Source organism: Aquarana catesbeiana, linkage group LG09 (assembly GCF_042186555.1).
Source record: "Aquarana catesbeiana isolate 2022-GZ linkage group LG09, ASM4218655v1, whole genome shotgun sequence".
In the NCBI taxonomy this organism is placed as follows: Eukaryota; Metazoa; Chordata; class Amphibia; order Anura; family Ranidae; genus Aquarana; species Aquarana catesbeiana.
The window spans coordinates 301,572,034-301,585,922 of record NC_133332.1 but is presented as its reverse complement, the minus strand read 5'-3'; the positions used below and the strand labels follow the sequence as shown (position 1 = coordinate 301,585,922).

The window sequence follows — 13,889 nt, the reverse complement described above, 5'->3', positions numbered from 1 at the left end:
AACATGTGCAGATACATGTGAACAGTAACAGACAGCCAAAGCTCCTGTCAATCTGTAATTGCTTTATGCAGACTTCCCAGTGACACCATTCACCACCACCTGTGACCCCAGACATAGGAATCCATTGACTGCGCTACCTGCAAGTGTGAATCACGCCTAAAGGTGCTAACTTGCCCAGGGTTGAAAACTACCAGTGCCAGACTCCCTGAACCTACAATAAATGTATTATAATGTGCCCACTTTTTAAACAACTGCAGCCAAGGGATCTCAGTGCAGTTGGTCTTGTGGCCAAAGGTCTAAGCATTGATCGCAATTACTGCTGAAGGGGGAGGGACCAACAGAAGTCATGTGACTGGCCGCCGTGTTACTTCGGAACAATGAGTTCTGATACAAGGTTGGTCTCAGCCCCTCCCTTTCTTTTATAGAAAATTATTTGGGTTTTGACTTGGTTTAACAAGTATTTACACAAGTATGTTAAAGGAACTGAACTTAAAAATGCATTTTGGTATATAACATACATAATTGCCAAACAGTTTTAAGGTAAATGACATTTCTAGCTCAGTCTATGGCCAGCAATGATTTTTTTGTTGAACTAAAAAAAAATAAGTACTTGGCTCTGGGGTTGCTTTGCACACTGTTGGCGTCCAGAGCTCTCCCAGATCTGTCATGTCCTTCTGCTCATGTGATTGGCTCTCTGCTGGTCTCAGCAGGTTTTTCTTATTACAACACTGATTATAGCAAGACCCTCTGCTCAGCACTCAGGATGTAGGAAGTAAGTGAAATCCAGGTATGAGTTTGTCTGGGCTACAACAAATAAAAATCTGCATTGATATTTGCTACAGTCATTGCAAAACAGGCCTGGAGAGGATTGTTTTTTATTTTATGTTCAGGAAAAGTGGTGTGATACTTTAGAGATATAATCATTGCCTTTTTTTCTTGACAGTTATATTTAAGTTATAACTCCCAGGCGTAATACTAGAGAAAAAAGTCAGAGAATCATGAGATTCTAACTCCTAAGACATTCTCAAGCTGTCACGTTGTCTTTGATTGTATTGCTGGAGGGAGCTTGTGAACAGCTTGTTTTGGTGTACCCAGACACTCACCTGTTGGTAACTAGACTCTCAGTAAAAAAATAACCCGGCTCAGTCAGCTTTTACACTCCTCCAGCTATGAGCACTCTGCTTTAGCCAGAGCTGGGATGCTCAGCATATGGAAAGGAGATTAATACAAGGAAAGGAAGGAGGAATTCAGCCGGGTTCCAGCTTCCCCACTGTGAGAGCGCATAGCTGGGATTCCACAGGCAGACTGTGGCATGCAAGAATCTGAGGAAGGAAGGAAGGAGGCAGGCAAGGAAAGGAGGGGATGTGTGAAAGGAAGGAAGCTGGGGATGAAGACGGAGGGCAAAATATAAAGCACATAATAAAGATTGTTATATGCTAATGTGCACATTAAATATAAAGAGTATGATATGCCAGTGTGCACATATAGTATACAGAGTAGAATATAACAGTGTGTATATATATGATACAGAGTATAATATGCCAGTGGGCACATATAGTATACAGAGTAGAATATAACAGTGTGTATATATATGATACAAAGTATAATATGCCAGTGGGCACATAAAATATGAAGAATATAATAAAGATTGTTATATGTCTGTGGGCACAACACTATATTTCTCACACGCTAGTTGTCTTGTTACACTGGCAGATTGCTGAGCTGTGTTGCCAAGAACAACCATTTAAATTCTACTTTGGTATGATTTTGGGTTGCTAAGGGGTTAGCTCAAGCAAATGTCACTTTGTTGGTAAATTCTTAGAAAATGTGAAATCTGACTTGTGCAGGCCATCATCCTCACTTATCTACATAGGGAGTCACTGATTCGAAAGTATGGAAGCCAAGCATTTACTGGGTGTTTGTTCCTAGTCAGGGACTCCATAGTAAAGCAAGACTGAGAATGACAATACTTTCTTTATCTGAGGGCTTAGTGTTTAGAGTACAACAGTAATGCAGTGACATGTAGTCACCCATATTGGCCACAGTAATATGCAGTCGTCCACACTGGCCAATTAGAAATCTCCCTTCATTGATTTAGAGCAATCAGACCAAAACTGTAGACCATAGTCCTTAAGAGCGCTTCAGGCATGTAGACTAGCTTAAGACTAGCATGCATTCGTACAAATGATCGGTGGGTTGGTGAAACCTCTATGCCTCTTATCTTTACATTCCTGCCAAGAGTAAAGATGATTCTTCAGTGCATAGTCCATTCAGATCAGGAACACAGGGAAGATGGCAACCAGGACTGCCGTCTGTCAGCATTCTGGGTCCACCATGGGGTCCTCCTATTGTGAGCAGTCTTGACTTGAACCTCTGGTGTGGTCAAAATGCAAGTGGCAGATGCTGAAATGCATTATGTATTCCAGTTTGTGTAATATTATTTACTCAAGAGACTTACAACAGTCTCATTGTATTAGTACAAATAAGGGGAATGAGAGAGGTGACATCCAAGTAAAACCCATTTGCAATTTTCAAACTTTGTTACACAATCACCATTGCTGCGTGGCAACCAGAGCACAGTGGTTCTATATGATTTAGTAGAATGACAGGTAGTGTCTTGGTGCTGTTAACCTTTATGCTCTAATATACAGATACATGCTTATAGTGAATGAATTGAGAGTGAATTGTGGAATCTGTTCATGTGTGTCTCTATTAGGGTTAGATGAACCTACTCTAGGTGACATTTTTAGAATCAATGAATTTCCTTTTGTGCCAGCTACTAAACTGCTTTTACACTAATCTGCTTTTCTTTTTACCTTTTCTCTTTCTCCCTTGTCTTCCTGCCCATCTTCTCTCCCCAGTACAAATCTGTATTTCGCTCCTACTCCCAGGACTTTGCTCCTCATAGCCAGGCTCCTGCCCTTCCCTTGCTGAGTCCTGCCATCTTCTACTCCTCCCGATACCCCCTCCCAGATTCTGTGCCCCCTCCTCCTGTTGTGCCTCCAGCTTCCCTCTGTCCTCCTCTAGCCTCCTCTCAGGGTGGCAGTGCCTGCGGGACCCCTCCTGCCTGCCTTCCTTTTGAGCTGCCTTTCAGCGGCTCTCTCCAGACATCAGCGGTGAGAACGGGAGGGGGCTCGGCTGGACGGGTTTAATGGGGGCATTTGTGAATGGCAAACCAGCTTCTTGTCTGTCTTCCATTCTCATCAAGCCTACGCTGTGCTACTCCAGCTTTCATTGCCTCCCTGTGCTGTCTGTCAGTGTGCCTAGTGTGCTCATTGTACTCATACAGTAATCATTTTTGATGTAAGAATATGTCCATTAGTATCACCAACTCCTTTCCTGAGTCTAGGTCAATGCCCTTATCTGATTATATAACATGACTTCTCAATTAGGGACTAATCTGACTCATGATAGATTGTGAAAGAATGCTGGTGATCTTCCAAAAACTTTGTTTTAAGTATTAAATGTTATCCAGAGTGTTATTTATTTTTATCTAGTTGTGAATTTGTACTTTTGGAATATGCTACCATGGGTATTAGTTTCCTGATTCAGGTAATGAAGCCTTCAGTATTGGAAATCATAAGTGTGGTCTAAATCTAAAGCCCACCTTTTCTACAAAAAGTTAATGTGCAATGTACAATGCGCACTAGGGTTAGATTGCTAAAGCCAACCACACATCTGTACAATGTCCTCTCTAGCAAAATTAACAACTATGTAGTGCATAGGCCTGCCTGATTTGGATACACGTTGAAATAATTGGAAGACCCTCACATTAGTTTTGGTAAATCTTAAGTATGTGTGTGTGTGTGTGTATATATATGTGTGTATATATATATATATATAATTATAAAATATGTGTGTGTGTGTGTCCCAAACGTAGTCACGATACCCTATGCCCAGGTGCTCACTCACAAAGAAATCCATACAAATCCAGAACTAGCATAGAGGCACTCACGGGTCTTTAGATTTAATGGCCTATCAGTGAGCGGTATGGTGCCACTATTGGAACATTTTAAACTGCATTGCTTTGGATTTGGTATGCTTTTTTTAATTTTTTTTTCTTAAAACGGAACTTAACCCAAAAGGGGAAGTTTTGCATCAAGTCCCCCTCTGCAACATTTGGCATGTCCGTTTTTTTGTTTTTTTTTGGGGGGGGGGGGGGGGGGGGGGTGGGAGGGCAGGGCAGGTACCTATTTTTGACAGGTACCCACTCAGATTGCCTAGGTGATCCAAGTGGAAGTTCTCCTCTCCCCCTCCCTCCCCACAGTCTTCTGGGACACGTCACAGGTCTCAGAAGACTGCGGGACCATTTACAAAGTACATCGCAGCTTGTACATGTGCAATGGGCGGCTGTGAAGCTGCAAGCAGCAAAACAGACTGCCCACAGTTATGATGCTGACATCGGGAACCCTAGTAAAGAACTAGCCTGGGTGAGGATGGCGCTTGATTTCTGGATAGGTGGGTGTCCTGTTAAAATTAGTCAGCAGCTACAATATTTGTAGCTGCTTGCTTTTACTTTTTTTTTCCTCAGAGTGAACAACCTCTTTAAAGATATGGAAGTGGCCAATGAGGTAGCCTGAAGCTTCTGAGCATACATGTTTGTTTTTTGTAGGTCACTCAGCTAGGTAAAGCATATGTTAAAGCAGTCAGCTTCTGCACAGGTCACGGGTGTGTTTCCCAATCCAGCCATATTCAATCAAATTGTGTCTATGGATCCATTTAGCCTTACGGAGAATCATGTACACTCATAAGCTGTTAGGAGCTTTTACAGGTTTTTCTAGATTTCAGCTGACATTAGACACTATAATAAATACTACATTCACAGATATGTCATGCTATTGCACATCTTGATATTTGCACTTGCTGTATAGTTGAACACAATCCCTTGTACCACGTTGTCAACCATGAGGGGATTGAAAGGAATGCAACAAGTAATTTGCTGTAAGTCAGAATATACATATCTCTCTCTCGGCACAAACATCCTTAGTGCTTCTCAACATTTTACATAACTATTTAAATATTTGTCAATATGTTCAACAGTGTTATGTCATAAATTGTGATTTGGGTTTAGAGACCCCCTTTTGTTCTGAAGGAATTAATTATTGATCTGAAAACATCTGAACCAGCATAACAGATCCACTGCCAACCATTCCCTCCACCCTAATTATTCCCACCATAGAATGAAAATGCCAATGAGGAGGCGGGCGATGAGGAATACGTCAACCTGTATTCCTCCGGGCAAGGCAACGGAGCTCCCCTGCTCAGTGATGGTGTAAGTAAAGACGCAGCCGGGGTGAAAGGGGCACCAACGGGGGTTAAAGATAAACCCAGCCCTCTGCATGCCCAGCATAATGCAACGCATGCCCCCTCCTCTGTCCTCCCTGCTGCGCCGGACCACTGCACCGCATGACTGTGTAAGAGAAGTACCATCCTTCCTTCTCCGACCCCTCCTTTACCTAACACTAACTTTTTGAGTCCAGGATTAAGATACCCATGCACTTCCTGAAATTAACATTTTGTGCATGACTTTACCCATAACCTGTTTTCCATTTAAGAATTACACCATAATTTCATTTGTACCATGGTATTAACTAAATAGTGCATTCTTATGTGTGATTACTGTATGTCTAATGGTTGCTGCTTTACTCAAATGTTATGTGAAAGAGCAAAGGCTGAAGATTTCTCTGCTTGGTCTTCAGCACAAAGAACCCTTAGCTACGGCTCACTGGTTTTTAAAAAAATAACACCTTTTCATCCATTCAGCACTGAGATTGATGATTACATACAGGGAGGGGAATTTATTACAATTGGAGCAGACATATTCTAGTACAGCTGTGCATGGCAAACCAATCAGTATCTTCCATTTTCAAAACTTAACTCAACAGGCTGAAATTAGAAGCTGATTGGTTGCTGTGAACAACTGCACCAGATGCTGTCTGCTCCATTCACCCCATAGTATTCAGCAAAATCACGAAAAATAAATGGTTGGTGGGGTTGATTTTTTATTTTATTTTTTTTTTAAACTGAAAACTTTTTATTAAAGGTTTGTCCAAGAAACGAGTACAACTCATGGCAGTATAGAGGTGGTGGGGTTAATTTAATTAAGCCCCGGTTCACACAGGGGCGGCACGACTTGCGGCGACCTGCACACGACTGCCACGGCGACTTGCAAAACGACTTCTGTATAGAAGTCTATGCAAGTTGCCCCAAGTCGCCCCCAAAGTAGTACAGGAACCTTTTTCTAAGTCGGAGCGACTTCCGTTGCTCCTATTAGAACGGTTCCATTGTACAGAATGGGAGGCGACTTGTCAGGCGGCTAGGTCGCCTGACAAGTCGCCCCTGTGTGAACCAGCACTTGGGAGTAAAACATGATAATTTTGTAAAGGGAATTTTCACTTGCCTTAGTAAATGAGGTGAAGCTGAGTGAAAATTCACTTTGAATAGTATGCTATACCATGTTAAATTAAAATTTGGGATTTTTGAGATTTTTTTTTTTTTTTTTAAACATTCATGCTGATTTATATTCAGATGACTGAAGTCAGCTCAGCTTTAGCCGTTTCCTAAGCAAAGTAAAAATTCACTTTGATGATCATGGCTGTACTCATTTAGTAAACCAAACCCATTGTGTCTAATTCTGCTGGCTTTGGGATTACTGAACCTTTTGAGCATAAAAAGTGAAAGATGTCCACTGTTTATATGCAAAGCATTGGATGAATTGTAGGTGCTAAAAAAGAATATCTGTAATATATCTGAGAATATCGTCACCTCTGCCCGTGCTACACCCTTACCAACAATTCCGGGAGTTTTGTTCTCCCATGTCCCGTGTTGTGCTCAGTGCTTTCTCCTGCAGACTCCCATGTAAATACAAGAGACTGTAGTGACACAGGAGATTGACACCCCTGGAAGTAACAATTACAGATGAACCTTCAGTGAAGAATTTCTCTATAATAGAGCAGTGTGGACAGGCAATTATTTTTGCTGGCAAATTTATTTAAGCACCAGTTGCTTCCAGTAAAAAGAATTTTTAAAGACCCTTTAAGATAAGCGTTACCCAGTGGTTGCTCTAATAGGTTTTTTCGCATCTGTTTGTTGGTAATTTTTCCTTGATTTCATAGAACCAACAATGCTTTAAAAACCCAAAACCTGCAAATATATAGGCATCCTCTAAGCTTCTTTCCATTAGAATGAACCAACAAACTGTATGGCTGAATTCGGTTCGCACAGACATCGCATGTTATGTGCACTGGCACACAGCCTCAACCAGTTGTGACCAGGAAAGAGCTGTCCTTGGTTTTTCGAGGCTTTGGGACATCCATCCAGCTGCCAATATTGCCTGGGGGTCGATAGGATTGATTGAACGCACTCCAAATTGAATACACATTTCAAAAAAGGCTAATGAACAATAACATCTTCATGGCACCAAAATGATATTCAAGTAGCTTAACTAGCTGTTGATCACGTCATGGAGCACATGTAGTGGTGGTGCGAAAAAAGTTTTTTTTCTGTGTGGCTATCACTTCTATTCATAATACATTTGATAATTTTAGGTATTCCCTAATAAGCTGCCTGACCCTGTCAACATTATCCTAGCACCAACCTATGAATACTTAAAACGATAATAGCTTCAAAAGGCTTTTAAGTTGTCCTTTGTCAGTGAGTAATGCCCTATGCAGACAATATAGTGAAAGACCAACCTTGAGACATTTGAGATGTTATATAGAAGCTTAAGATTATAAACCGCTAATGTATCACTGCTATGCATATCCTCTAAATTCTTAAAGCAGCCCAGCAAGAGTGTATTTTCAAGAAAGGGAAGTCTCAAAATAGATTTTGTGCAAATGGAAGCAGAGTTCCTCAAATAAGTTCCTCAAATAAGTAATAACATGCAAGCCATTGTTTTTTTGTTTTTTTTACACAAATGTAATGTTTTAAGTTTCCAAGGCAATGATACTTCTTGTCATTGGATTCTTTTTTAAAATACCCATATTATTATTATACAGGATTTATATAGCGCCAACAGTTTACGTAGCGCTCCCATATTCTTTCAAAGATGAGCTATAACAGTGTTTTGTTTTTTGTATATTGTGAGGAGCTCTGCTTTTTTACTTTTTTCTTTTCCCATTGAGAATATTGCCCTCACATTCTACTCCAATGTCATCCTGATTGTTAGGTTGTCACTGAGACAGGAAGTGATGGGAAATCTCCCCAACAGAAAACACATTTTTAAAAGCTTAATAGGTTTGGACCCCTATCCACTGTGCACAAACTGAAAGAAAAAACAAAAAAAATCATAAAATGTTTGGGCTGCAGTTTGGAGAAATAGATTCAGAAGAAGAATAGATACAGAGGGATTGAGTATTATATTTATATATATATATATATATATATATATATATATATATATATATTATAGTTTTCATTGGAAATGCTGATCCTTCAATGGTGCAATTGGTTAGTTAGTGAACTGTGAAAATCGAGTACCTAAACTATACAAAATTCTTCCTTTAGACCCCTTTCACATTGGAGCGTTTTGCAGGCAATATATCGTTAAAAATAGCGCCTGCAAACAGCTGCTCCATTGAATCCAGTGTGAAAGCCCGAGGGCTTTTACACTGGAGCGGTGCGCTTGGCAGGTCGTCAGAAAAAGTCCTGCCAGCAGCTTCTTTGGAGCGGTGAAGGAGCGGTGAACTCACCGCTCCTCTGCCGCTGCTCCCCACCAGAGTGGCGTTTTGCGGGTGGATTTTTAACCCCTTTTCGACCGCTAGCGCGGGGTTAAAAACCCCCGCTAGCAGCTGAATAGCGCCGCTAAAACGATGGTAAAGCAGCACCGCTTTACCGCTGACGCCTGTGGTGGCACAGTGTGAAAGGGGTCTTGGACATGAACACATACTGCTAGTAAAGTGTTTTTCTTTTCTTTTTTTTAAATAGTGTGTTTATTTGAGCCCTTCCCTCATAGAGAAGTATCTAGAGAACTTGATTATTAGATTGACAGAACTGAGTCCGTTGTATGCAGCTTGGAATAAGGATTTGTTTGTCAGGCCTTAAACACGCTGCATAATGATTGGCAATTGACTTTACATAAGGAATACTAATGAAATGTAGTTCCAGCTGCAGACAGTTATCCATAGAGAATTGGAAGTGGACGGCTCAGAGGCTGACCCAAATATGTGATGAAGGCCTTGATAGTTAAGCCTTGTACAAACGATCCAATTGTTGGCAGGGGATTGTGTGATGACAGACTGTTGGCCTAAAATCCGACCATTCGTACGCTCCTTCAGACAATTGTTGTCCAACTTTCGGGCAACAAATGTTGGTTGGCAGGCTAGTAAATTTTCTGTGGACAACGGTCTGTTGTCAGATTTTCGTGTTGTCTGTACACAAGTCCGTCACACAAAAGTCCAAAGTACAAACACATGCTCAGAATCAATGCTCACCAAACATGACATTAGCAGAAGGTGCCCAAAGGGTGGCACTCAAGAGCTGAAATTCCACGTAGTACGTCACTAAGCTCGTGTTTGTTGGCCGACAATTAGGCCGTTAGTATGCAAGACAAGATACAGGCACACGCCCTTTTGACAAAAGTCTGGCACTCTGTTGGCCAACAGTCTGATCGTGTGTACCAGGCTTAACTCTTCCACCAGATGGTTACTAGCACACTGTGTTTGTCCTCAGCAGCTAGTCAGCATTACAAGGAATGAACATCCAGACATTTATATTTTAGCAGATTTGGCCACACATCTGATTGAGTATGTATACAAGATCTGGACATCCATTATCCGTATTAATACCTCTTACTGGCACATAGACAATATAAACAGATCTGTGCAGTTGGATTTCCCATTCTACTTGTTTAGAATCAAAGTAGGTATTGAAAAGGCAAAGAGCCACTTGCAACCAACCCCCAAACAGAAATTTTGACAGGTTAGGTGACAAACTCGGAAGTACCTTCACCTTCAGATGCAACAGCAGATCAAACATATGACCATTCAGAACCCAACGTGAATGATTCTTAATGCTTCTTAATCACATGGATCATATGCAGGTTTCAAGCATGCTTGAGAATCTACAGCAGGGGTCTCAAACTGGTGGCCCTCCAGCTGTTGCAGAACTACAAGTTCCATCATGCCTCTGCCTATGGGATTTATGTAACCGTCAGCCTTGCAATGCCTCATGGGAATTGTAGTTCTGCAACAGCTGGAGGGCCACCAGTTTGAGACCCCTGATCTACAGCAACAGCAGACTTTACAAACAAGTGTTCATTGTCGATCGCTTGTTTCTACACAGATTATTATAATTAGTGCTTGGATTCATTGTCACTGCCAGTAGTACCCTCAAAAGACATCTTGTACCAAAATAATAATCTATGCATAAATGCCTTCATGTGTTTGTACCACCCAGGCTTGTATCTTTCACAAACCTGGGCGGTATGAGCATATGATGGAAAAATGAGGATACCAATGTTACCTTTAGTGAAATCTGCATGTCAGATATAGGCCGCTGACTTTCTAGGCAAACCGTGACTTTTCCTGTAAGGGTTGGATTTGGTCCTGCCCCCAGCAGTCTCCTGAGCGTTAGAATTGCTTGTATTTGGGATTCAAATACAGCGTGATTTAGACATCAGTTCAGGATTTATTGCAGGTGCATTTGACCTACCTCGGACCCACATTTATTCTGCTTCAAGCTGCTTTTATTCTTATAGACTGTATAGAGAGAGAGAGAGAAAGAAGCTGTTCTGATGTAAACAGAAGCCTATAAACACTGGTCCTTAGTGTGACAGACAGCCTTACTGAGTCAATAGATCGAGATACAGGCAGCTGTAGTTATGTCCCTTCTGTCTCCTCTGATTTGATTGAAGTTAAAGTGGTTATAAAGCCTAAACATTTTTTACCTTAATGCATTCCTAAAAAATGTTTAGTTGTCTTTTATTTAACTGAGCCCTCATTCGATCCATGCACATCTGCAGCTCTTCTCTCCCTTCACTTCTGGGCCTCGCTGGCTTTGCTGGAGCATCAGGAGTCATTGGCTCCCAGTGCTGTCAATCAAAGCCAGTGACAAGGGAGTGAGGGGCGGGGCCTAATCCTGCTGTCTGTGTCAATAGACGCAGCAATGGGGCTTGAGTGCCCCCATGGGAAGCGGCTTCCCATGGGGGCACTGGACAGAGGGAAGGGGCCCGAAAAGAGGAGGTTCGCGGCCGCTCTGTGCAATTCCATTGCACAGAGCAGGTAAGTATAGACATGTTTTGTTATTTTATTTTTATTTTTTAGTTATCTTCACAATCACTTTACCTTCTACCTATGCGTTCATCCTTCTTGCACAGAGTGTCCGTTTTCATTTGCTCTTTGTAAGGGACATCCAGCTTTATATGATGTTTTAAAGGTTATACAGTATTTCAGGATAAATATGTAATAGCTGCCACTTCAGACTTGTTTTTGCACACCAAAAAAAAAACAAAACTGTGGATCACCGTTATCATATTCGCACACAGACTGCAATGTTCACAACTACCAGATCTAACTCTACAAAAACCCTGAGGAAGGGGATGTCCCAATCCCCTGAAAATCATTGGAAATGTTTTGTCACACACTAACTGATCATTTTTCTTTAACCAGATGGAGCTTCCCAGACGTTATTCATGCACAGCTCTTCTCAGCCACCTCTATAATCTCTACTTAGTGTGTCACTGACCAGGAACAAGCATGGACATATAAATTGGACATATAAATTGCCTGATACGCATATACTTGGTGATCAGCAAATAGTAAAGAGGTGATAAAAAAAAAAAAAAGTTAACAATGACAGGCCCATATATGTATTTTACCAGGTTTTCTAAACAAAAAATAAAACTATTTTGTCCCTGGCACTCCCAGCAAGCATCTTAGACTATTGTAGTTCTGTGCAAAGTCACATCAGTATCAGTGCTGGGTTTATGATGCCCTGAAATGTTTAAGCTGTCAGGAGTAAACACTGAAACAGATAGTTTATGGCCAAGGCTGCCTACCAACCACCATACAGGACAAATACAAACAAGGGCCCTGTGCTGAGGTCAGTGATGGTTAAATGAACCCTTTCATGAAAAACAGGCTGCCACCAGGGACCTCCCTTTTATAATGCTAGTTGGTTGGCTGTCATTCTGAATCTCTTTCTTTAAACCCTTGAGTCATTGATTTAGAACAATAATCAGACACAGAGTTCTGACTTCTCGATCTGCATGTCAGCATGGTAAGCAGGGGTCTAGCTTTCAGAAAGTGATTAGCAATGACCACTTCCAATATCTTTTCATGACATTGTTGGCTTGTTTGAAAAGACCAATGTGTCAATTACTTTACTACTCATGTTTTTAATATCAAAATTTTACTGGATATGTTTTTATTTTATAGCAGAACTATACGCTGCTATTTAATGGGCCCCCAAGAGGTTCATGCCATAATGTGCTAGTATGCATCACATATTATCACATTATGGCAGACTTACCTGTGGTGCCAATGCTTCAGCTAGTCTCAGGTGCTTTATCTTCACCAGGTCTTCCTTCTGGGTTACCTCTAACGGCTTGAATGGCCGTGCTGCGATGGCATCATTCCCACACGTGGTAGTCATTTCTTCATCATGGCAGAGCGGTGCTGTAATTGTACTCTGAGCTGCGCATGCTTTGCTCGGTGTACATTACCACCGACAGGCTGGGGGAAGCATTTATGACAGAAGAGACCTGCCTGTTGACATTTTTCAAAATTTTTGAGCTGTACTTCTGTGGATTACAGAAGTGCAGTTCGTTCTGCACTCCTGTGACCCGTTTTCAGCAGGCAGCGGGCTGAAGTCGGCTAAAGTCACAGAGCCAGTCCAGGCTGGGGAAAGGTTGTGACCATATGTTCGAAATCCACCCAGATGCCTGGACTGGCATGTGGCTCAGCCTCTCAGCGAGTTGCAGAGAGCCTGAGCCAGCCGTTCCCGCCCACTCCACAGCCCAGCGCTCCAGTAGGGTTTGCAGAACAAAGAGCCGCTGACTCACGGAGCTCTGAAAACCGAGTGATCAGTAGTCTTTGATCGTTCAGTTCTCAGTCTTAGGCGGGACAGATGTAGCATCCACCTTTAACAAACAATATTAAAGCCCAATGTATTATTTTTTTATAATAAGTTTACTGTTTACTTTTAGTCAAGGCAAAAATAATAATGGGGAAATATGAAATGAAATTTGTGTATGACTATTTCATATTTACTGCTTAAAGTGGTTTTAAGGTCTAAGAGTTTTTTCCTTTTTGTATGCGTTCCCTGCATTAAGGCAATAAAATGTCCCCCCCCCCCCCACTAACTGTTCATCTTAACCCCCCCACCAACACTTCCTTGAATTCTGTCAGCAGTCAGTGCTGTCCCGGCTGCAGCTCTTCTCCCTTGACTTCCTGGTCTCACAGGAGACACAGGCAGCCATAGGCTCCTGCTACTGTCAGTCAAATGCTGAGAAGAGGCAGTGGGGGGCATGACCCAGCCAAGGCTGTGTGTATCTATGGATGCACACAGCCCAACTCAGGAGCGTACCTATATTGGTGCCCCCATATAACACGGCTTGCTATGGGCGCACTTACAGGAAGAAGGAGCAGACGTCTCCAGAAGTGGAGGTAAGGGAGGCTCTGTGTTATACCATTGCATAGAGCAGGTATATATGACCACTTTTTTATTTTATTAAAAAAAAAAAATAGGCTTTAAAATCACTTCAAAGTCAGGTTGTGGTAAGCTGTAGACAGAAGCACAACCTTTCTTATTGTACATCTAGCCAAAAGGGGTTTTTCCTTAGTTTTGGAGACAAGAGGGAACCCCCTGTACATTTTTTTTCTTTGTGTCTTTTCTTTTGGGGGGGATAACCATTTTGCTTCCTGCCCAGGCAACAATGTTGTCACTGT

The 13,889-nt window shown here is 41.8% G+C and overlaps 1 protein-coding gene across 8 annotated transcripts in view; it reads left to right on the top strand.

Annotated features, from left to right (window-relative positions):
- The window catches only part of RAPGEF1 (Rap guanine nucleotide exchange factor 1), a 162,824-nt gene that overhangs the window by 130,525 nt on the left and 18,410 nt on the right, over positions 1 to 13,889 (top strand). For 3 of the 8 annotated variants that reach the window (XM_073600514.1, XM_073600513.1, XM_073600515.1), the window contains exons 12-13: positions 2,862 to 3,116; positions 5,180 to 5,272. The exons of 2 other annotated variants lie outside the window; for them this stretch is intronic. In XM_073600514.1, coding sequence (XP_073456615.1) covers positions 2,862 to 3,116; positions 5,180 to 5,272 — 348 coding nt within the window. The remainder of the gene's footprint in view (positions 1 to 2,861; positions 3,117 to 5,179; positions 5,273 to 13,889) is intronic. 3 more of the 8 variants (XM_073600517.1, XM_073600519.1, XM_073600516.1) reach the window with 2 other exon arrangements.